The sequence below is a fragment of the Lipophrys pholis genome, assembly GCF_963383615.2.
Source record: "Lipophrys pholis genome assembly, chromosome: 4".
NCBI lineage: Eukaryota > Metazoa > Chordata > Actinopteri > Blenniiformes > Blenniidae > Lipophrys > Lipophrys pholis.
In genome coordinates, this window is record NC_137637.1 from 12,782,189 (window position 1) to 12,807,485 (window position 25,297).

At 44.5% G+C, this 25,297-nt stretch overlaps 1 protein-coding gene across 1 annotated transcript; it reads left to right on the forward strand.

Moving 5' to 3' along the window:
• Window positions 1–138: 138 nt before the first annotated feature.
• On the forward strand, window positions 139–21,073 carry atxn7 (ataxin 7). The gene is made up of 11 exons (XM_080462340.1): window positions 139–346; window positions 577–645; window positions 7,572–7,676; window positions 12,112–12,361; window positions 12,645–13,003; window positions 14,628–14,710; window positions 15,997–16,277; window positions 16,369–16,546; window positions 16,638–16,759; window positions 19,207–20,323; window positions 20,946–21,073. Exons 1-11 carry the CDS (start codon window positions 142–144, stop codon window positions 20,961–20,963), a joined length of 2,787 nt encoding a protein of 928 aa, XP_080318466.1. The 5' UTR covers window positions 139–141; the 3' UTR covers window positions 20,964–21,073.
• Window positions 21,074–25,297: the final 4,224 nt, after the last annotated feature.

The window sequence follows — 25,297 nt, forward strand, 5'->3', positions numbered from 1 at the left end:
TTTTTTGTTTTTTTTTTTTTTTTTTTGAGGGGCGGGTGCTTCGGAATAACACGCGCTCGGCCGCGTCAATCAGAGCGAGAGTCCTCCTATCCCGAGCGCGACCGACGCTGACTCTCATGTTGTTACATTGTAGCGGAAAGAATGTCGGAAAGGGCCGAGGATGACGTCAGGGGGGAGCTGCGCCGAGCGGCCAGGCAGCAGCTGAAGCAGCAGCAGATCCAGCGGGGAGAAGGCTCCACAGCAATGGCGACTGTTGCGGAGCGGAGATCATTGCCGAGTCCAGAAATAATGCTGGGACAGCCTTGGAGCAACTGGGTCGACGCCACCAAACTCCACGGCAACGACGGTGAGTCCCCCAGCGTCCCGAATGTGCGCGAGGAAGCGAGGTCGAGCCGCGACAGTTGCCAGTCCTGTCCTGTTTTTTTGGCCGATTGCATGCAGTTTTTTTTTTTTTTTTTTTTCTGTTTTTTTTCTTCCTCGGTTGAATATGAAGAAACGCTACTGGTAGCAACAGCACGGGCAGGCGAGCAAGTGCAACTATTAATTTGTCCCTGTGACGGATCGCTTCGGTTTCAGGTGCTGAATCGGAGGAAAGTTTCAAAGACTTCGGGAAAAATCGAGAAGCCATGCGTCTGTGCAGAGAAGGTGAGTGTTTCCCCCCCCTTCCAGGGCCAAAGGTGTATTTTGGTTTTTACACACACGCATTCAAACACTTTATTCGCGCCTTGGAACAAAATATACTGTAACTACTGCACATGAAGCGGACAGCCGGATGCAATCACTGAAACGTGTCTGTTGACATTTACATCTGCACCTAAAATAACTTAATGGTGAACAACTTAGACTCGCTGTAGTTACGTTGAGGCTCAAACATAGTAATAACTAAGTAATCTTTGACACATATTTAATACACTTTATTGTCCAAGCCATGTTATCAAGTGAAGAGGTCCATATTTCACTCATCCTCATCCCTTCTCCCAAAGATTTAGTCAAAAGAGGATTTTTCAGCACAGAGTTTGAATGTAGCTTGTTATGAAATCAGGTCATTATGACAAAAATACAATTGTAAATGCTGACGTAAGCTAAGCTTGCTCTTGTCACTGTCCCATTTTATTAAGTTAAAATAATGTGCTGCGTCAACGTAGGATATAAACAGCAAGATTAGTTTAGTTTGTTTGTAAATATTCTGAGTGACTTACAGAGAACGTACCCAAAGCTAACTGTCTGCTTTCACTTGAGATAAAAGCAACAAACGAAACTATGCTGACAACAAAGTGACAGTAATTAGGACCTGATGTTCATTTGAAGGTTGAAGTATAGTGAAGGATTAGTTCATCTTGGCTAAATAGATGGTAATGACACAGTAAATAGCGGTGATATCTGTAGTCTTATAAGTTTACTACCTGCTACACTGTGATATGGAGTTCATGAAACGTTAGTACAAGATCTCCCCTGATTTTGAGGTGACGGCCTCTGTGACATACTACAAAACACAAGAATAAGAATGTTCTCCAGTACATCATTATATCCACGCCTTCAATAAATAAAGTAAGATTTGAGCAGTTCTCGCAGCATTTATGTCCAGTGAAAGAGCTCTGCAGTTAAGTGAACCCAGAATTTGATATACATGAGAATCTTTAAATGATCGTTTTAATAGAGTGCTGGTGTTGATTTGTATTTCCGTTTGTTTTTGGTACACGAGAGCCACCACACTGTGGTGTAGACGGAAAATGTGGCACTATCAGAAAATGATCTCGGCCTGTCTGTAGTGGCTCAACAGCCATCGGTGAACCGCTCACGCTGTCCGAGAAAGACCGTGGATTTGAAGCCACGATTAAATATATTGCCTGTCTTTAGTCTAGGACGGCCAAGATCCTTTAAGAGGTAAAACCGTCAACATCCGACTCACACATCACCTGCCTTTTGATGTTTGACATGCAGTTTTGTTTTTCAATTTCATTTATCAAAGTGTTTATCAAAGTGTAAAAAAAAAACAACAACAACCTGGAATCTAATTTGTACGCTACCATTACGATTTGCTTTTCGATGTTGGCGACAGAATTAATGTACTGACAAGGTGATTTTTGGACCAACCTGTTGGCGAAACGGTTCTGTTACTACAGTGACAGATTTATTGTGATTTGATGCTCATTTTCTTTCATGAAAAGCTTTGGGCTCTGTTGGTGCTTTGCGTTGTTTTACATCATGAGACATTCCACTTAAATGTTTATTAGTGCATATATACATTTGATCTGCATCTGAGCAGTTCGGTGCTCGGTATTTACAGTTCAGAGAGAGACTTTTTTTAAATGTCTTGTTCTCAAGGACACACACGCAGGGCTCGTCTCATGACCTTGCCGTATTGGGAGAGTAATTACAGTGACACCAAGATGCTTTTTTCTTTTTTTTTTGGGATCTAGCTTGCTGAGTTGAAATAAGCTTGTTTTGATCTATTATTTGACTGATTCGGTAGAAACGGTTATGTTCTTAATTCTCTTGACCGTGTGTATGTGATTGCCACCCCATTTAACAATTTTCTGGATAACTTTCTGGGTAAATGTCCTAACTGACTATAAAGTTTGTTATTGCAATGACAAAGTATCCTGTAAGATGACACAGTTCCTTTTGGTGTTGTGGTATTATGATATAATCATTGTGTTCGGCTTCAGTTTTGTTGTGGTTCCTCATTGCATGTTGTTGGGTTAAGAGCAGGCTACTCATAGGCGCTCTTATCTTATGTTGCTTTGACATTGCCAACATTGTAGTCTGTGTTGATACCCTTGGACCGAAGCTCAGTTCGCGCAGGATTCTCTATTTAGTGGGATATGACTTACACCAGAATGCATGCGTTTTAGGAGGTGGCCGGCCTAAACAGTTTGGTCTGCGTGCAGGAAGAGTTCTCAGATGTGGTTGGCGGGTGAGACAGACTGACCATTAAAAATTCAAGCCTGCTCAGTCATTTGACGTGCAGCAAGCTCGAAACATGTCTTCATCATAGATCACCGTCTGTCAAGGACTGTTTGTGTCATGTGTCCGATCAGCACATGCTGCGTGCGGTAGAAGTTTGTGTTTGGAGAAACTCCTGGTGCATCTGTGTTCTCTTCTCGTAGGGGTATTACAAGCGGATGACTACACCTCTCCACCATGACTCACCACCATTCCTCCCGTGGCGTGACGGCCATGCTACCACACAGATGATTAACACATGCACAGATTGCAAAAATGTATGGCAATCAGTGACTGCTGAATTCGTCGGCCTGTCTCCCTCTTCTTCTAAATGTTACAGTGGTGCCGTCAGAGTCAGGGAGGCTGGGAAATGCAGTGTCAATGTCAGCTACAGGTCAGATTCAGCCAGCGTGTGTGTGTGTGCTGCTGAGAGGCAGCCAGAGCCGCGACGATTCTACTGAGATCATTCATCACTGCCACGGATGAGGATGCTGAAATTAACTGGACTCTCATTCCCTCTTTCTCTGTCTCATGCTCAGGGGCTCTCTTCTTCCTCCTCCTCTTCAAGCACAGGTCCTCTGCTCTGTCTCGCTTTGTCTCACAGAGGCCTCGGCCTGCTTCTCTTCTCTCTCTGTTTTTTCCCTCCATTGCGCTTGTTTCTAGGCTCTGCTCCTCTGTTCTCGCTTTCTTTCTTCTCTATCGTGACTTCCCTTCTCTGCATCCTTTCCACCTCCTCCTTTCAAAAGAAGAAAATGGAGATTAGCAAAGAGGCAAGCAGATTGGCAGGAGCTGACTTGTGAAGTCGGGCCATGTTTAGCGGTACAGTCCAGTTAGTACCAGCGTGCTGCTGAATGTAGAGCAGCAAGGCGAGGTGGCAAAGCTACAGTCTTAGCTAAGCGACCCATTCGGCGAGACACTCCAAGAGAACAGCAGCTGCAGTTTGGGAATGAGTCTCGTTTGACCTTGCTATTGATCCAGTAAAGAAATGTGGTTGACCGCTTTGGATGCTGCAATTCTTGGCCTCTTTCAATAAAAGATCTGCGAGAGAAAGTGGAGTTTAATGAAGAAGACAGAGGAAGTTATTGATTCGGCAGACATGTTTAATCTGTCATGATAACTTCAATTTTGTCGCTCGTAAGGAAGGTCGCCTCAAGGACAGAATTGGAAGGAATATATAGAGCATTAATAGCTGCCCAAAAGGTTTAGACCAGCATTTAACCAAAGCCGTAATGGTTTGGGCATTTACATTTGGCTGACGGTTAATGCGAGCTTCCACGTTGGGGTTTGTGCACTTGCTTTACTTGCACGGCACACACACACTCGCTTGTGCCTATCAGCAGTGCACTTTGCTACTCAGACTCTATATAATTTACCGCCTTTATTCATAAAGTGAAGACACCAGGCAAGCGCTGTGGAAGTCTTTTTTGCTCCACTGCTTTTGAAGGAGACCATTTACAAAGTGGCTTCAGACAATTGACGCACATTAAGTAGCATCAAGCTTGTCAATTCATCCACACAGGACTGCCACTGACCTCCCCTGGAGGAAACCCACCAGGTAGATCCTTTTATGTGGTCCTTGCTTAATGGCCCTCATCCCTTAGAGACTCGGCCAGTGATGTTTGGAGAACCCTTGACAGCCCTGGCGGAGCACATGTTTGAGAGGGGCTCCTCTTCCCTCCACTTGTATCCTCTCCTCATCTCATCGTAACGCCCCAGGCAATCTCTTAATTAGCCTCCTTAATTAGGTGGTTTCTGGTTCTCTGCGCCAGGGTAAATTTTGATCACATTCTGGTGAGGAGCTGCACTTCCCTCTGATTTTCCTTGGAGTGGCCTCTTCAGTCTGAGACTTGTTGGCTGCTGGTTTGGTAGATGTGCTTGAGCTGATGTGCCAGTATGAGCACCTTGGCAGACATGCTGCTTGTGCTTTCTTCTGGTTGTGCAGGATCTAATTGCTCTGGTAGAGAATTTTTCATTCCCTTTAATGAGAAGAAGAAGCCGATAACAACAGAAATAATTTTTTCAAAAGAGGTTCATGGTCTTGTGGGAGTCTACATTCCGATTGTGAGCTTATGATGCCTTATGATAAGTATGGGTTTTTAGGATAGCGGGTTTCAGATGAGTCTCGACTTAGAAGGTGACCTTGATTACTCATGCGACAATGTGCAGTTTCAGCTCTAACATTCAACTTTGGCAACTTTACAGACACCAACATTGCCATGTTTAGATTTCACAGCCGCAACAAGAACTAATCAATTTTATTTATTTGTTAATCTCCTGATTATTTCCTCAGGCAGATTAATTGTATGATTGCTGAACGCGTAGGGAAAAATACCAAACGTCTGTCAATATCCCTAAAACCTAAAGCAATGTTTTTTTTAACCACACTGAGCCCAAAGACATAACATTTTCACTCAAACAAAGCCAAACTTTACAACAACTCCGTATTGTTAGAGGGTAATGACGTCTCTACATGTCTTCATTATCAAAAGTTGCAGCTCGTGATCGTTAATACCTGCTCTGTTTGAATACATTTCATGTTTTTGTTGTCATTTTGGAAAATAATTAGAAAAGAGCAGTCGTAAAATACGACCTGAGCTTCATCTTTATCATCATTGAGAAATATTGGTTTAAACAACTGGTTGAACATCTTTTACTACCAGTACCTTGTTGGTCAGGTCAGTATGAGATGTAGCGTGAAATACACAATGCTTTGTTCAAATAAACTGCTTCAACTCATGAGTTGGAAGGATATTTGTTCGGCGTCAGTTTTGAACTGAAATGTAAATTTGAAAGTTCAGTTTTGAAACTCTTGGTCTTCTCAGACCTCAGTTAAAACCCTCCCATCTGCACCGAGGCGCATTTTCATTACGTTTGTGTGAAAGCATCTCGGGTTCCAGTGTGATATTACGGAGGAATGATGTTGTAATGTGATTCAAAGAGACTAAGTTTGTCGTCCGTGTTTCTTGAAACTTGCTGTGGGAGCGACTGGCAACACTTCTATTATGCAAGCACTTACTCTGAGCCCTCACCCCGACACTGCGCTCCCTCAGCCCAGCGGAGCTCGGCCCAGGCTGCAGTTTGCAAGGAGAATCTACCGGTCGACACATAATTTTTATTGCCGGGTGGATGAAATCCATCCACCTCTTAACGGCTACTTTGGAAGCTACGTCACCAGCAGGCGAGACAAAGTAGAGCTGCCAAATCTTAGATATAGAAAGTGAAACTTGGACTATACGTGTCGCAATACCACACAAGTAGCAACTTTACATTGATGTGGGACTTCTTAAGGAGCTTCATCTGAAAAGATTTTAATAACTGATGGGATTCTTTCACTTTGAAAGAGGAACTGAGGAAGGCGCGCCCTTTTATATACGCCTGAAGACCTCATATTTGTCAAACTCGTGGTGCGTTTAAAACTGACATTTACATTTTTAGAAATGATTGTAATCTAAACGCCTCGTCCTTTTTTCGTTAAGATTTTTCGTGAAAAAAAAATGCAGCAACAAAACCCCACAAACGCACCCTCACCAAGGTTTATACAAACCCAACTTTGGGTTAGGGGAACAGTTCAACCACTCATATTTGGTGTCAGTAGTCAAAGTCAAAGTGAGCTTTATTTTAAAACCTGCTGTACATATAAGACATACAGTGAAATTGACATTCCGTCCCGCTTGCCATCCTATGGTGTGTAGACATACAGTACATCACCCAAAGTAAGGAATAGAGCAAAATAGATCACCCAAAATAGAATAAAAGTAAGAAAATTTAGAATTTTGGCGAGAAAAGGAGTGCAACCAGATTTTGAAATTGAAGCTAGAAAGCTGAAATGTGTAATATACATCTAAAATGTGCAATACAAGTATAGCCTCACGATAGCTCGATATGTCCATGGATTTGAAATGTGCATTAGACCTCACTGAGGTCACATGACCAGCGGGACTGGAAGCAGTGTCCACTGCAGTTGCAGCAAGTAGTTCTCTCGATCTTTTTGCAAGAGAGGAAAAGTAACAATTAAACATTGCTCCCCTGTAAAAGCTACTTATCTATTTCAAATCATGAGCGTTCCGCCCAATGTACATACCACATTAATATATCAGAGTGAGATATCCATTCTGTCAGAGCAAGTAACGTTTTGGATTTCTGTTTTTCCTGGTTCTTATCTCTAGGACCTACAAGGTGATTTGGGGATTTGCGAGTGACCTGTATTTACATAAGTTGTGCTTGTAGACTCTCCCCCTTAAGATGAGTAGAATGAGCATGTCAATTTCGAAATGTTGAGACTGAGCATTAAAGTCAAACGTGGGTTAAGTGTTTCCTGGCGTGGGTTTATGCAACACAACAATAGTGGCTTATTTTCCAGGACATCTAGAAATTATTTTTATCTTCATATCCTGCTGTGTGTTTTTTTGTATTCATGGAAAAGTATGTCATTTATGTGAAACTACTCAATCTTGAGCAATCGGTGTTACGACAACAAATGATGGCTGTTTTAGTTGAGATTGAATATGATTGATGAGCTGCAGTTGGCAGAGTCTGCCAAGTGGGACTCCAGGTGAATACAGGCCTGTTTAATGTTCCTCTCCTTGAGTTGTGCCCTGTCTGGTTGATTCTCTCCCTCTGTACAGACATGCCCGTGTTTGGCCAGTGTCCCGCACAGGACGACTTCTACCTGGTGATGTGCAGCCACTGTGGTCAGGTGGTGAAGCCACAAGCCTTCCAAGCACACTACGGTAAGAATCATGCACACTTACACCTTTCAGGAGACGTTATATTGACGTCCAGACCATAATTACCAGTTATCTCCAACCTAGTCCAACCTCAGTTTAACATTAGAATATTCGTCACCTCAAAAATGGGTTCTTGATTTTCGTCTTCACATGTCAGACGCATTCTCACAATGCAAGTGTGTTAACACAGGTGGGACGCAGAGAAAACATACATATACATTGTAATATAAAGACATTGTATTGACTTGAAGTGATTTCCATCACCAACTCTAAACTCGTCTGGAACTATTACTTGTCTGACTCTCACATTTACCTAACTTAATCCTACTAGTCCTGCCTTAAGACATACCTTCTATTTGTTGGCAAGTTACCGCATTACTACGGCGTTGCCACATGAATTACCTATATCATCAACCGTTATTGCAGTTTTATTAATAATCACCTTGTTTGAGAGATGCAAAACACAGGACATGGGGTGGGATATTGAGCAGTACTGTCTCGAGAATGAAGTAATGCTGCTTCACACCCAGTAAGAGTATTTGGAGCTGGCTTAATACAGACATGAAAAGGGGCTGTTATTTGGTTTATTTATAAAGTTGTTTATCACCCAGGGTATTTCAGGTCTTGGGTATAACTTGAATACGGTACACATCGTCGGCCAGGACTGAGTTGGCCCTCTTTATTGACAAAACATTCCACTCTGCATAGAACCTCATGTTACCAAATGCACTTTGCATAGCCCTGAACAGTTGCTCACAAAACACACACACAAACGTTGTCATGTACCACAGAACCCGCCGCTCAACTTCTGATCAGTGTCAGAATGGACACAAGTGCAGGTGAAGAAATGCAACACTGAAGAGAGAATAAGTGTCAAACAGAGGGAGCTGGCGCTTCACTCAGAGCTGTGATGTTAAAAATAAGCATGTAAAAGTATCTGAACATGTTCCTTTTATCTGTATAACATAATAAAACTGTTTAAGCTCATGAAGAGGAACAAAAGTTGAGGAAAAGGGGGAAAGAAAACATGCAGTTTAAGTGCAAAGTTTTGGTGTGATTATTGGTAGATCGCTTGCATTGCACTATTTTTTATATTGCATTACCTTTACAATAAAAATGTGTTCATTGTTAAACTTTGCATGTAACAATGCAATTAATAGCGATTACAAATTTTATAGAGGTCTTCGTCTAAATAAAAGATCTTTCTAGCAGGGCCTCAGTATTTGTCCCCTCAAGTAAGACAAAGCCCCATAAGATGTATGTGGAAACATACCTAGTAATAAACACACATACACAATGCCCCCTTGTGTTTGCATGCATTTATTGTCATGCTTCATACAAATAGGCTTAACGGCTTGAAACAGCAGCCATAACCCGGAAGAACAAGGAGATATTCTCTCCAGGAAACCTATAGTCACATCGTTACCTGTGCTGCGGCTGGGGGTGATTTGTTAAATTAATAAAATCTCTGTCTTCTTTGTGCATATTCCTTCACTGGACTCCTAAACTAGTCTGTTTATCAATTTTATTTACTTTGTTCACTGTGTGTTTAGTTGCCCTGTTAATATTGGACTTGTCTCTCTCAAGTCCTCACAGTAATGTACCATTATGTCGTGGACAGTTCAGGTCAGGACCGATCTTTGGTTCTTTCTTTTCCAACAACACTGATGGGGCTTTGACTAGTGTTCCAAAAACAGTTAAAGATCAATGAGCGTGGTGATTTTGTTGCTCTGTGTCTTCTTAGATTTGAGTCCCACAGCTGCTAAAAGAAGTAAACTTTTCACTCTGAGGGGGAAAAAAAAAAAAAAGCACGTTCGACAGGCTCCCGCTGTGTCTCCTCCTTTGTTTGATGTGGAGATTCAGCCTTTGGAACCATCTCTGACTTATCTTGTCAGTGTTTGCTCTGTGTCAAGTTTGACAGCACTTACAGTTTTCAAGGCCAGCCACAAGAGGGAGATATAACAGCACATGGCACATCCAACTGCAAGAATAGCAGTCAGAGTGGACCCTGCCCTCATTGTTAAACTACCTACAAGCTTATGGACTGGATTATTACTTATTTACCGAACCTGACGGGGCTTCCCCTGGAAATGAGCTGTAGGCAAACACTGAGGGGCTTTACGGTGCCTCTTCAGTGAAGGTTGTGCTGTAGAAGATCCTGAATATGTTGGTATTATTGTGGCAGATGAGGCACAGCCTCATTCAAAGAATACGTGCGATATAGATTTTTCTCGCAATTTTCGACGATGAAGTTGAATTGCTATTCTAGGCCACTGTCAACTCTAAAACTACCAAGTCCCAGGAGAATATGAACTGGGAGTCACGACACTCTGGATGCAAACTTTGTTGTTATTGTCCATCAACTCACACAGCTGTCATGCACAGTAGCAGCGTTTTTGCTGTCTACACAGAGACAGAGCGTTTTCTGAAAGTTTCGTTTCTCCCCATTTACGCCGCGACAGAGTCGAGGCTTTGTCAAGAAGTTCCACCTTGGGAACTTTTCAAAAATATGTCAATTCGAAATCAACTAAAATTATTTAGCTTTGAGATTTGTTCCAAAGTGTTTACTGGTGATTGAAATTACTTTTGTGGATTGTATTATTATTTTGTCTCCCATGTCTGTGGTATTTTCCCGAAATGTCACTATATGTGGCCATGCAGAGTAGAAGTGCTCATGCTGTGTTTTACCCCCTCCTCTGATATCATTACGATAAGACCCCATGTGGCGTTAACACAAGCTAAAAGCCACTGATCCCAGCACCATTGCCGAAGCCTCAATATGATTTTAGCGTGTCTCTTTGAGCCCATCTGTCTCCTGTTAGGTGTTTGAGGCTGATCCCAGCAGGGGCGACGCTCGGCGCGGAACGGGAAGCTCAAAGCTCGCCTCTTGCTTTATACATGAATTTATGAACCCGGCTCTGGTGCAGGCAGACGTGTTTCTGGATCATTCAACTGCTCATCACACAACAAGAAAGAAAGGAAAAACCCAGGGTGTATGTGATTGCTTTAAGAGCGGGGTGTTTACTGTTTTCTAATCATATTTCAATTATTTGGACACGATATGGATTGGACACAGTGCGTGTGGGAATCACAGTGAAGTAATTTTGTTTTACGTTTTGTTGTCACTCTCACTGCCAGGGATTCCCCATACCACGGAGCCAACTGATTGACAGCATGAAAGAGGATATTTAGGCTCCTCCTATTTCTTGAGTCTTTTGTTTGTGCATTTCCTCCCTCTTCTACCACCGCCACTGGTGTCGGCTTTCTTTTCCCATTGTCAGTGCTTTGTGCACAGAGCGCAGTGTGTCGCCCTGGGGTTTCCTGGTGTGAGTGTGTGCGCAGAGTGTGTGCTCTTGACTGTGACCAGGACTGGGACAAGACATCATTCGAAGGAGGGAGAGAGGGAGGCAGGATGGCTGTGAAAGAAAGGCTTTGGGTTGTTGAGCCATGAAGGGGTGGGAGGGATGATATCCACAGTGTGTGTGGGGAATTGGCGTGTAGATGGAGGCCTTTAGGTATGAAAGAGGCCGTCTTGAAATACTTTTTTTAAACCCCTATTTAATGAAATAAGAAAATCTATAGAGGACTCCACAGTTAAAAGGTTGATGCAAGTTGTATTTTTTCATGTTGTAGCGAAGGGATTGAGAGTGGCATCTGTAGGCATGCATGTGTGGTAGTATCTCTTCTCAGTTATTATTTTTTTATACATATATTGAGTTTCGCACAGACCACAAATTAATACAAGAGCATTTCAAAGCAAATTATTGAAATACAAGACAAAGACAATCATAAGAAAAGAGGAAAAAATGGTTGCATCTGTTGGACACTATTAAATTGTCATACATAAGTTGTAAAAGCTATAGATCTAATACAAATACAATTTAAGAGAAATACAGATCCACCAAAAGTAAAGTACCAACCTATGTAGCGGTCACTCAGGGATATCTGTAAACACCAACCTCTCGGTTAAGTGCAAAGAGAAGCCTCCATATTAGATGAATTGCTTTGATTGTGCAGAACGCAGGGTCCGTGCTTGTTCCCTTCAGAAACCCCGGGGTAAACATGTTGTTTAGGGTGCAAACACTCTGGGATGAGCCTTTTCTCCCGTTTTCATCTTTCCAGCCACAGCTGTAGGATCGTGCCAACCTTTTCTGCTGCCATAATGCCTTTTATCAGTTTACTCAGCAGCTGTAATAAGAAGCTCAGGCAGGAAGTAAAGCTCTTGACCTGTTGGCTAGTTCTATTTCGGGATGCGTTGGCATGAATCACAAACGCAGCTCATTTTGTTGTCGTGGTACCCCGCTCACGACTGTCGGAAGAAGATCCGTGTGATATCTGGTGCCTTTTCTGTTTCTCTTCACTCGCTGTCATTTCTTTTAACAATGTTTTTTACGGAACTCTGTATTAATGGCAGTCTGGTTTCTGCTGTTGCCTCCAGAGAGAAGACACAGTTCAGCCAGCAAACCGGCCTCCACCTCACCGTTTCCCGTGTCGGGCAGGAACCGGAGCGGCGGCACTGGGCTCGGGCCCGGCCTGACCTCGGGGTCTGTAGCCGGAGTGGCTGCCTCCAGCGTGTCCTCGTCGTCGTCCTCCAATCCCAAACTCCTCAAACCACCCAAAGAGAAGCTGCCAAGCATTCAGCGGAGACCCCCATTCGCCCCTTTCAGGATGCTGCAGTCGGACAAGATGTAAGTTTCTCTCTAGGTGTGCAGTGTTGCGAAACGCGATACTAAGCAACTGTTAAACAGTCAAATATTTAAAAACGTGCGTATCTGAATACGCAGCAGCCGATGACTGTTTTTACCTGCTGTTAATGGTTGCCGGTAGACTCATTGGGTTTACCTTTTGCCCTTCCAGCCCCATTCATACGTCCACATCTGCCTCTTACCATGTGCTTCTCACTGGCTCAGTGTTTCTAACTCTCAGCTTCCTCCTTGCTGCCCTCTTCATCTCTGTAACCTTCTCTTCCAGCCTCACCCCGGCTGTCAAGGTGGAGAAGATGCATCTGAGGGTGGACTCTTCAGCTAAGCTGGTGCAGGCTCCATCTGCCCCTGCCACCACCTCATCCTCCTCTACATCCTCCTCTAGCACCACTGTGAGCTCCAACACTACCGCCATCATGACCTCCTCCTCCTCCTCTTCTTCCTCCTACTCCTACTCCTCATCAGCCCTCAAAGCAGGCCTTAACTGTCCCTCCATACCAAAGCCTCCATTACCAGCCCCAGGTCAGATTCCCAATGGCAAGGGCCACCTCTCTGTCCTGTCAGACAAGAAGCAGGACAGCAGCAGCAGCGCCAGTAGCAGACGCCACCTAAACAAGAAACTGACAGGTCAGCTGGAGGGGTGGGCAGAGGGTGACACTTTGTGTGCATAATTCATGAAGAATTATCAGAGTATTTTATTACTGTGTCATACAAAATGTTCTGATTTTGCCTGAAATTGTTTGCAGTGATTTGCAGTATTCTAAAATGAAATCAGAGTAAAATGTTGGCGTAGGCCCCGTTTACATGACAACGTTTCAAGTGAAAACACAGTTTTTGTGTTTTCATTTCAGAAAAGTTTAGCGTTTACACAGCAACATTTTGAAAACGATGTCCATTTACACAAAAATAGCAGAAACGCAAAAAATTATATAGTTTGCATGCCAGGCCACGAGTTGGGAAATTGGAACAGTCATTTCGTCTAAGGCCCTGATTACATGACAATGTTTCAAATGAAAACGGATTGTTTTAGCATTCAGTTTGAGAAAATGTTCACGTTTACGCAACGCTTTGAAAACGATGTAGTTAGAATGCCAGGCCACTAGTGGGGGCTGTTGTTTGTTTTTGTAATGAAACTACACACGTGCCGGCAGAGAACAATATAGGCGCGTTTCCACTGCACAAAAAGTGCAGGAATGGACTGGTATGGTCCCTTACGGTTCGGGTTTCAACCGCAAGAATCTGTTATTTTTCGGAAAATACCGCTCCAAAGGTGGACGCTTTTCCGCTACCCTTCCGTCGGGGTACTCAGGACCATGGAACAAGTCCGGTTTTGAGGAGCCGTTTGCTGATTGGTCAGTGATTTACTACACGCCCTCAATATTTTAATATGTCGGCTGTATGAATCCTCTCTTGTTAACATATTCAGCTTTGCACTGGTTGGTTTTTTTTTTTGTTTGGTTTTTTGCCGCGCAACTTTCATCTTGGTCCCGAAAGAGCAGACGGGATGCAGGACGGAGACGGGACTCTGGAGCAGACGCTACGGCCGTAATCGATGCGCTACCGTGTCTACTCGTTGCGTCGCTGGCTGGTGCTCCATTGCGTGAACCGCCGCGTGCCGCCCATCACATATCTGCGAAGCTCTAAACTCCGCCTACATTTTAGTCCTCCCCTCTGCGATGGAAATGCACCCCGAATTTCGGTCGGGGTCTGCTTTGCCGTCCCGCTTTGTTCCTTCCCTGCGCTTTTTGTGGCATATGCTATAAACGTTAACAGTGGCGAGTACAGAGATATTAATATGAATGGACAATGGAGTTGGATTACTATTTCAGGAGACACTTAACTATGAAACTACCTAAATCCCAGGAAAATCTGAACAGGAAGTCGTGACACTTAGCAGCTTTACCGCGGTCTACACAGAGACAGAGTTGAAGCGTTTCAAAAAGTTCCACCTTGGGAGCTGTTTTCAGTGGCTCCGAGCACCGTTGCCGTGTAAAGAAACACCCAAAATGCAATGGCAGTTTAGCGATTTCCCTTGGAAATGTTGTCGTGTAAACAGTGTCTTAGTTAGACCTTCATACCTGCCATCATCTGTTTTAACCATCAGAACACAACTTTTCACAGACTGATCTAAAGCACAATCGTAATCCCACTGAGATTCCAGTGTGCCAGAGAAAACAATCTCCGGATGATGCCAGCTGATAAATCTAAATAACAAATGTTGTTCTCCCTTAATTCTTTCCTGTTTATTCAGAACGTGAGTTTAATCCAGATGTCCATTGTGGCGTTGTGGATATGACGGCACGGAAACCCTGCACAAGATCCCTTACATGCAAGGTGAGCACTTTGTTTCTGCTTTCTGTCGTTCACCTGAAGCTTTAGAAGCTTTCTACTTCAACGTCAACACTGATTTTAGTTCATTATGGAAAATTAACTCAAGGAGAAAAAGGAGCTTTCAGCAACGATTTGTTTTATCAAACAGAAGCCCCTGTGTTCAATAAAGTAACATGTTATTTAGGGCTTTCTGTCTTGTACCATTCATGTCACTGACAATTTAGCAAAGAAGATTGCTTCAGATTTAAAGATGAGTATATTGCAGACCTTTTGTTTTTCCATCCTGTGGTTTGAGATGGTATGTAGTGCATTTACAGAGGTTACAATTCTGGATATAACAAAATATTGAAGTATTGTAATTAAAAACTGAAAGTGAAATCATAATCAGAACACAGCATGCAGTCTGTCTTTTCTGAGTGTCCTTCAAACATTCAACATCAATAACAAATCCTCATTTTGTGCTGTTTAAAAGAAGCTTATCAGCCATTGTCAAAGAAAAACAAGCAATGTTTCATTTGGCCACTGGGTGGCAGTGCTGTGCAACCATTTCTTCTGTAGAACAATTCGATCAAATATGAAACAGAGTCCAGTTGTGCTGCCAGTATTACCACATGAGACTAAAATCTGACAAGTAGCTGACTCAGAAAACATCCAACTCACCAAATCAAACTTTCAATCCAGAATCTATACGTTTTGAAAATCAATACACTATCAACCAAGTGTATCGATTCTCTCTTGCACCCCATGACTTACCTGTAAATATTTTGTTTCGTTAACTACCTCTAACAACAGCAATCTGAAGCCATTAGTAATAGCTCTTATTCCAAATTAAAACGTTCTGTGCACTTAAGACCAAAGCTTGAGGGAACAAAAGTTTATCTGGTGAACAATGTTAAACAAATTAAATCGTTCGCTCTTTGCTGGGCACACACATTGAAATATTTGGAAATAAAGAATTCTCACACTGGGGTGTTGGTAAAGAATATTTCAAGACATATGAATCTGTTAGAAGATGTAAAACAAACTTTTACAATAGTGCTGTTGTGATAATCAACACATGGTGCTTTTGTTCTACAAAACAATGTTCTTTCTTTTTTGAATAACTGGAAATTGATGTGTTGTGTACCTGTTCTTCACTTATGATGGTTGGTTTTAAAGGAAAAGCTGGACGTGACCATGGTTACTTAAGAGTTAAAAGCCTTTTAGTCCACTGGTTACCATGTCTTGCTGCATCTGTAACCCAAGAAAACCTCTTCCCGGTGTGAGAACTGTTTTCACTGCCCCAACAGACACATTCCTTAAGCCAGCGAAGGGCGGTGCCAGGGCGAAGGAAGCGCTTTGACACTTTGCTGGCGGAGCACAAGAACAGAACGCGGGAGCGGGAGAGAGAGCGCGACCTCCACCAAACCCACTCCCAGCAAACCCCCCCTCTCAGGGACCCACACCCCGCCTCCCACCTCGCCCCCGGCCATGACGCCCACCAGGTGGCCCATGGAAACGGCCCCGCCCCCGATGCCACTAAGCCTTCGCCGCTCGGAAAGCCTAAATTTCTCAGCCCTGGTCTTCCACGGTAAGTGACGCACCACATTCACCGGGGTCGGGTTGTTGTGTGCTAAAAGGGAAAGTTACCATTGACGTGATCTGTCCGTTGGATTGAACAGCAGTCACGGAGGTGGTCCTTCCGGAGACCCTGCAGCAGTCCACGAGCCCCCACACCACCCCCAAACGGCCCCCGACGGTTTTTCCAGGCCCTCAAGTGACGAAGGAGAGAACGAGGAGCGCGAGGACGCTGACAAACTGGACTGTCACTATTCAGGTTATCACCCACGACCGGCAGCTGTGAGTGCACTCGACATGACGTTCAGCTGGAGACTGCGTCTTATTCCAAAGATCAAAGCTTTTCTCATTCAGCTTTCTCTGCTGTTCCCAGTACTGTACCTTTGGGAGTCAACTGTTTGGGAGAGGCTGTTACTCCTTCGATCGGCAGTGGGACAGAGTGCGATGTGCCCTGATCACAATGATGGACAGACATGTCAACTCCCAAATGTGGAAGTAAGTGTGTCGCTCCTACTATTTTTATATTTATGTAAAACTGCCTCCTCAAAATACACAGTCAGTCAGGACACAAAGAAGGCAACATAAAGTTCTTTACACAAACACATGAAAGCAATCCCCCTTCCACATATCAATCATGTTTACACAGAACTCATGGTTTGTTTATCTAATAACATTACTATTGTCAACATTGACTCTCAGGTGCACTATGAAACGTTCCAGTTTGTGGTGTAAAAATATGAACAGGATTAAAAGTGTTACTGTTTTTAAGGCGCAGTCGAACAAGAACAATACAACTTTAAAGTTTGCTGTGTTGCAGAGCATATGTGATGAAAATGTCTATTTTCACAAAGCCAAACAATAACTACAGAAACTTCTTACAATATCAACACGGAGCCAATTTTAATGAAACCTTCTGGTGCAAAATACAGTGAAATGTCCGAGAAACTTCTAGAGCTGTTGCATTCTGGGTGTTTTTACAAACTCACCCTGACAGCATGGCTTTGAGGCGAATGCTAGTTTGCGAGCTCTCCAGGCAGCATCACCGTTAACTGGACTCGGGTCTCAGTGTTGTGTTGTGTCTGCTATTCTTCAGAAAAATGTTAAAACAATGTTTTCTTTGAAATTTTTACCATTTGCTTGGTGGTTTGGCGCGCTGGATTGGAGCCTCTTGCGGGCCGGTTTTGGCCCACAGGCCCTGTGTTTGACACCCCTGTTAGAAAAGGTCAAACTCCAGAGGCCGAATGAAAACTTGAAATGAAAATAACTTCAATCAGGAAAAAGGGAGGGTTTATTTTTCAAAACATCAACACCTTTAGTGGCCTTCAGGTTGATGGTGATGAAATGATGCCTGCTCATCGGTTGTTGTTCCAAGTTTGGGATGATTAAAAGCCCACAGACCTGAGGTCTTTTTCTACAATCAAATTTGACACATAACTAAGACAAACCATTGACATAGTGAGATGATGATTATGAAGAGAAATATGATACCTATTGTGATTTGATAACATCAATCCATCCATCTTCTACTGCTTTATCTCTTTCTGGGGGCTTTTCCACCAAAAAGAACCACGGGCTAGTTCGGCGCCAGGGCCGGATTTAGCACCAGTTCTTTGTCTTTCCACCGCCAAAGCTCCGGCCTATCAGGGGTTAAATGGGTGCTTAGCTGGCCCCACTTCATTGCCAGGCCAGAGCGGAGCCTGACACGTCATCAGCCGGGGGTGGAGTTATCGCTGGAGTTATCGCAGCCTACGAGGCGGAAGAGACGATTAACCAGCGTTCTGAAATCTACAGCGAACACGGAGCCCCGGAATATTTATAGAGAAAAATAAAAATAACGCATTGGAACGATATAATAAGTCGCTCCCTCAAGTTGTTAATGCGAGGGAACGAGATCATTTGATCCGCGGTGACGTAGCCGTGGTTCTTGAACTGTTGTGCTGCAGAGCTCCAGCGCTGTCACACAAAAGTCAGCTGTGTCGGATATATAATTTAGAAGCAGTTTTCCGTTTTCGTTATTTTCACGCTTTTCATGGTAACATCATTGGAACTAACTTCACTTCCAGGTCTTGTATGGCGTTATGACCGCAGGCTGCATTGCGCTCCAATATTATTTTCTACCCACAGAACTTCTTTATGAATGAATTCATATTTGGTTCATCAGCAACTACAAAACAAACTACATACTACTTTTAATGAAAGCTTGGAGAGATTTTCTTTAGCCATTAAATGAGCCTTTTAATGGCTTCGTGTGAAAGAGAACTTTAACTTTGTGTTTACGTAGGTTGTCATTATAAACGGCTGTAGAGCAGCGTTCTATCATTCTACACCGCCATTCCTCCATGTTGAAGCATTTCATTCAGACACGTCTAGAAACAAAGTGAACGGAGCAGAAATTTACCATGTAATGCCCAAATGTTGAAAAATAAGCCCCAAGCTCATTCATGTGTTGTTATTATTATTCTTTTATTTTATGGCCGCTCCGGACTAAAACAAGACAGATGTGAAAAAACACTAATGGAGTGACGAGGAGACTCAATGTTTTCTGTCTCTTTGTTCTGCATCCGAGGTTCAGGCCAAACTAGATGGAGCGACCCAGACCAAACCCATGATCACAGTCCGTCTCCTTGTTCTTGTACGAGCGCTGCCAGCGCTACATTGGTGAAATCAGTGACGTATCACGTTTTGGAGTGACGCAATGACGTGGCTCTCGCTTGGCTCTGTTGACAATGGAACAACAACCGGTTCTTTGGCGGTGCTCAGTAAAGAACTGGCCCTGGCACCGACCTGGTTCTTTTCGGTGTAAAAGCCCCATTAGAGTTGCAGGGTTGTGGATTTGATCCCAGCTGGCTCTGAGGAGAGGCAGGGTACACCCTGGACAGGATGTCACTGCATCAGTCATGAATAGTCACAGCTAATGGATCATATATTATTTTTCGTTGCAGGAAAATCCCTTTGGCCTTGGAGAACTCCTCTGTCGCACCTACCCATAGGACAAGCACAAATTCCCACAGTAGCACTCCCTCTTCAGGCTTCCTGGCTCCTCCCGCCACCCTGCCCCAGACACCTTACAGCCAATCCTACGAGGGCAAGTCAGTGCTCTCCTATGGGACCACCTTAAATGCCCGCAGCTCCCCGCAGGGCGGGGCTGAGCACCCGGCCTATGGCACCACGCAGGCCCGACAAGTGTCTTCGTCGCCACAGATGCCTTCAGCCCACTTGTCCTCATCCTCCTCTTCTTCAGCTCCTTCCCTAGCCTCAGGCCGGGCGCTTAAGTCCCGCTCCTCCAGCAGCAGCACTACCAAGTCATCATCCTCCTTCAGGCCCAAGGAGATCTCCTCCACACCCGTCATCCCCAGCCCCGCCACCGGAGGGAGCACCGGAGCCAACAGTATCAGTAGCAACACTAGCTTCAGCTCGGGGAAGAAACGGAAGAACAGCTCTATCCTGTCTTCATCCCACGGCCCCTCTGAATCCTCCTCTTCAAATGCCAACTTCTCTTCTTTCAAGAAGAACTGTGCAAATGTCGGCAGCTCAGGGAGCACCTACCACCACGGCTCATTAGGTTCCTCATCCTCACTGTCCTCCTCCCACAGTGGAGTCCACAGCGTGGGGCTCAACTGTGGCCCCACCCTGCGGACCAACTCGCTGAGTCTCAAAGCGGAGCCGTCCGGAGGTTCGGCGGGCGGCTCGTCCGGGCCTCCGCCACGGGGTCCTCCCTCGGGCAGCCCCGCCGAGTCCATCAAGCGTATGAGCGTGATGATGAACAGCAGTGACTCCACCCTGTCCCTGGGGCCTTTTGTGCACCACCAGTCCTCATCGTCATCTGACCACCACACCAGCTTTAGCCACCACTCCTCAGACGGGCGCATGGAGGGCAAGAAGCGCAAGAGCTCCTCTGTCTCCAGCAGCATTAATAGTGCAGGTGGGGGAGGGGGAGGGGGGCCGCAACCCGGTAGACCCAAAGTGGCCAAGTCGCCTGCCATCAACAACATCCATGGAAAGCATGGGCGGAGCATTCCAGGGACGCCGGGTCTGCCCAACAACTCCCATTTACATCAGGTGAGTTTCACACTGCACCAGTCACGACTTTGACCAGATCAAATATAAAAGGTTTTTTTAAGTCCCAATTTTCTTTTTCCTTTAACAATGACGCAGATAATTTATGGATTTTTAGGGGATGACGAGCTTCATGGGTTCAGGTGCATCACTTAAGTCATTTCTATCTGAGCTCTGAATTCTAGCGAAGTCAGGAAACAATTTGGATGCTTCCAGAAGCTCTGATCTCTTAAACCTGTGATCCTCAAATTTTTACCTTTTAAATTTAAGTAGAACAGCTCAGGTATCGCAGCTGTATATATGTACATCTGCAGTGAGTTGGCGAATTGGATCAGTGCAACATGACTTTTTCATCCAATAATGGTACTCATTGCACACATTTGTGCACATCAGCTGCCCTTATTTTGGAAAAGTTGCGCAGGGCACCGGTGTTGGTTAAGGCAGTTACTCCTTCGCATATCGTTCTCATTTGGAGTATAAATTAAGCTTTATGGCATTTAACAAGTACTCGTATCGGCAAATAGCTAGAGGTTTGTACTTGTCCTTTAAAAAGTTTTATCGACGCGTCTCTAATGTAAATAGTTCAGTCATACAGATTCCTGAACTGTCTCTCCTCCCTCCTCAGCCAAAGGCTCGTCCCTGACAGCGGCGTCCGGCTTCAGTGCACCAAACTGGCAGACGGGCGGGGGAAGTGTCCTGAGCGGTCGGCACGCTGCTCCGGACCGCACGAGGCCTTCTAGAATCAAAACCCACATTACTCTCAGCTTCCCACAATCCTCAGGGTGGAGATGATCTGGACTACCCAGTGAAGAAGATGTACGTGGTCCTTACTATTTCTCCCAAAGCCATGTGTTGTGGGGTGGGGGGGTGGGATAAGGGCGAAGGGGTGGGGGGTGGGGGTGGGGGGTAGACAGTGCGGAGCGTCAGGGGAGGTCTTATGGAGCGAGCCAAAGATCCACCGCCGCCCCAATATCCCGAGAGGTCTTCCTGTCTGATCGGAGGGAGGAGCAGCGGTCTGCAGTGACCACGGGGGGGGACTTCTCCGTTCTCGACCCGTGGTCCAACAGCTGATTGGCTTCAGGTTAAGGGCTGCCGCGGCTCCGTGTCACCGCGCGGAAGAACTGGGGAGACGACAAGCCCACCTCTTCCGTGTCCGTTCGAGAACGAGTGTGCGAATGTGCACACAAGTATTTTCCTCACGTCAGATTCTGCTGGACTACCGGAATTCTCCGACTTGACTTTCACCCCCAGCGCCTGATCTCAGAAGCCTTGCAAGGAGAACAGGAGGAGGAGGAAACTGTTTTGCAACCCCTTAAACACACAATCACCTTGTGGTTCCACTTCTGGCTGGCGAGGCTCTGGTGACCCGTCGGAGCGCCGTCGTCTTAGACGCAGTAGCCCGAGACGAGCCTGTAGAGACGATCTGGTCAATTACTTTATCGGCCAGAATAATTATGCAAAGTGTTACCTTTCTATGATTTCTTATACGAGCTTTTTACACTGAACTACAGAGAGTCTTTGTAGACTTGGTGAAGACGGTTGTGCTTTTAAATGTGAAAAGGACACCTGATGTGCCCATCCGATCGAACCCTGGGTCTCGAGGACGCCTGGTAACTTTTTCTCGAATCTTTTCATTGTGCGCAGCGACAGCCACAGTAGACCTACCCCCGACTGTGAACAGCACTAAGTAACTACTTTCTCCACAGGCGCCGCTTCGTCGTCCACAAAGCTAGCCAAAAGCTGCTGTCAGCTTTGCCAACTGTTTTTTTTTGTTTTGTTTTTTTAATTTCAACGAAAAGGTGGGCAGTCTTGCTCAAGAAGTGGTGATGGTTCATTATGGGTATGAGGAAAGTCTGTGCAAGCTGTGCTGTTGTAATCACAAATTTAGACAATTTTGTATTCTTTTTTTTTTTTGTTTGTTTTTAACCCATGCCAGCTGTGTGAACTCCACAGCCTCGTGGGCACATGTGAATTGTATATTTTTTCCCTCCTACGTAGGGAATCAGGTATGGTACGTCTTAACTGGAGCAAACTTGCACGTCACCTGTCTTCTGTGGGTATGATTGCCCACCCCAACCCCCCCCCCCCCCCCCCCCCCCATCTCCTGCGTGTGACCTCTACACTATCCAAGCTCTGGATGTTCCAAGTTCTTCTATGCCCCTAATGTAACGCTATGCCGACACGCGCTGAGAAGTTTTCGTGGCAGTGTCCAAGGCATATTACTCTTTCTCCTTGGTCAAAACGCAGTCTTAAATCAGGCAACACTCACCTGGCTTGTTTAGAGGTTTGCTTTAGGGCCCGTGTCCAAACGCCGTCTTTTGTTTTATCCCGTCGTCGTCAGTGAGGAGAGGATCAATATGGAGGCCCATGAATTTATGTCTTGGAAAAATGTCAACCATCCAGTTGATCACAACATTCCAAACCACAAACAAAGGAGGTTGGGGGTTTTTTTTGGCAGTAAAAATGGCGACACTGCTGAGCACGACTCAAAAGCACTTCTAAGAAGGAGAGAAAACCAAAAAGCTTAAAAGACCCGGGCCTCGTTTAACGTTTTCAAGTGAAAATGCAAAATGTTAATTTGGTTTCGGGTGGTCCCCGAATGAGACTCACAATCTCAAGGTAGAGGGTTTGTGTCCCACACCGGGCGCCACCTTCCCGTGGGCTCACCACCTGCAGGAAAGGTTCTTAATCGGTGCAATGCGATCTGTGTGACAGTACTCAAACTGTCACACAGATAAGCGGGAGAAGATGGATGGCTGGTTTCGGGTGTCTGTTTCCACAACAACGGTGCTGAGAGCCGCTGCCAACTTTTTTTGAAAACACTCGATGGAAAATGCAACTTTTCAGACACCCTGCTACTGTCCAACAACAGCGCCCGCTACTGGTCTGGCACATCGTTTTCAAAAGGTGGCTGTGTAAACGCCAAACTTTTCTGAAACGAAAAAGATAAAACGATACGTTTTTATTTGAAATGTCGTCGTGTAAACGGGGCTTCAGACTTGATGTACATTCTAATCACCCTAAACATTGTTTTAGTTAAAGACACTTTTTGGAATTAGTTAACGCTAGGCCATGTATAAATCTTGTTTTAAGGATTTATTTTTGTCCGCACGGACACGCAGTATCGCGCACATCGAGCTCTGCAGTCGCGTTTCTCATCGGCTAAACCTGGCAAAAATATTTTTAATCAGTAAAAACAAAAGCTTCTCAGGACGTTTTCACTTTTTGACTTTTACTGTTGCGATCAACTGGAAAACTCAAAACCCGATTCTTCTGATTATCGTAATTCTGAGTTTGACTTAAGTGAATCGCACGAGTCCTCCCAAGTTTAAACTCAAAGAGTCTTTTACAACTCACAAAAAGTCCGAATTGACTGAAATGCAGTATCAGGTGTGTTTCTCTCTCACTGGACTCATTGCACAGGTGATAAAAGTATTTGAGGCTTGTTGATGATACTGAACACACTTTTATTAAAGTTCCCATGAAACTATATCAGAGAGCCGTCACCCCCCCATACCCCCAAATTTCCTCAAATTAGAAGGGACGTTTTCCACATCTGAGACCCCTGAACACTTGCGTAAAGCACAAAGTGCGGGGCTCCTCCTTTAAGGGCGCCAGAGAATAAAAATGCTTCTCAAATCTCCGAGCAAAATTCTTTCCAGCCTTTCCTCTTTGAATTTGGAGAAGAAACTATACATTTAAATACATTTTTTGTGCAATAGCTTAAGTGTTAAGTATTTGACTCGGCTCAAGAGGTAATATCGGTGTGTCTCCATTTCTTGGGAACTTTAACAGTAGATGATGAATTGCCTAATTATGGGGGTTTTTTTTGGTTAGTTTTTTTGGGGCTTTCGACCAGATAAAACCAAAAACTCCACACGGACACGGGCCCCCGGTTCCAAGTCACCTCGGGTGCGAGATTCATGATGATGGCTTCACCAACACTCGTCGATTTAATGACCCCCCACTGATGTCAGATAGTATACAGAAAAAAAGTAGAGAAGGCAATTAACTTTATTGTTTGTTTTTAAAAAAGAAAAGAAATAAAGTTGTTTTTTTTTTCTTTCTGGTAGCCGATGTATCAAACAAGCATTGAAGCGTCTCTACTTGAGGATACATATTTTGTTAAAAAAAAAAGAAATTGTACATAGTGAAATATGTATTTTTGCACAGGCATTTTCGTAAACGCTGAATCTTTTGGTACAATTATGAAATTGTATTTATTTAGTGGAAAGTCGAGAGGAACATCTGAAAGTGGTTCACTGCCAAGTCTAACTTAATGCAATACGCCTGGAAGCTGAAGCATCTCATGAATCGTGCGTCCTGAGGAGCGCCGAGGCCGTTTGCCACTGTAGCATGAGTCCGCACGGCAGGAGGGAACCTTTACTTTCACAAGGGTTTGTTGTTTTTTTTTCTTTCCCGCAAGACGTTTTCCGTTGCCTACCAATCGACACTACTTGCAGTCAGCCTGTGATCCCGGACGTCAAAGTCATCCGCTCCGTAGACCTTAAAACACATTTCAGTTCACCCCCACCGACACGTGAGGCTGAAGGGATTTAAGCAATCATTGCAAGGAAGAGGAACACTTCAGTCCAACTGCTTGCGTCGTCGTTGCCAAACAAGTAATTTGAATCGCAGCTTGTTTTTTGTTTTTTTTTAACAAAAAAAAAAAATCAAATTAAGAGAAAGTGCCTGAATTTGTTTCGCCCTGACTGTTTGCGGACAGTGTTCTTTGGGTTGTTTTTACCTTTTACTTGAATGTTTAAAGTGTTTAGGAGTTTGGTTTCAAATCTGCCTACGAACCCGAAATGTGGTTTTAAAAAAAACAAACAAACAAAAAAAAAAAAAAAACCCTGAGCTTGTCAGCTGCCCAGTATAAAATGTTCAGTTTCTTTAATTTTCTATTCTTGGTTTCGGGGTGGGGTTTTGTAGACAAGATGTCGAGATCCGGTGAGCCTTTCCTCTGGTTTACTGGGG

Bases quoted from the DNA above. Each gene is read 5' to 3' on its own strand.
- atxn7 (XM_080462340.1), top strand. From the start codon at position 142: ATGTCGGAAAGGGCCGAGGATGACGTCAGGGGGGAGCTGCGCCGAGCG. The intron at 16,278-16,368 runs GTAAGTGACGCA...TGGATTGAACAG, and splicing joins CTCAGCCCTGGTCTTCCACG to CAGTCACGGAGGTGGTCCTT. The intron at 16,760-19,206 runs GTAAGTGTGTCG...TTTTCGTTGCAG, and splicing joins GTCAACTCCCAAATGTGGAA to GAAAATCCCTTTGGCCTTGG.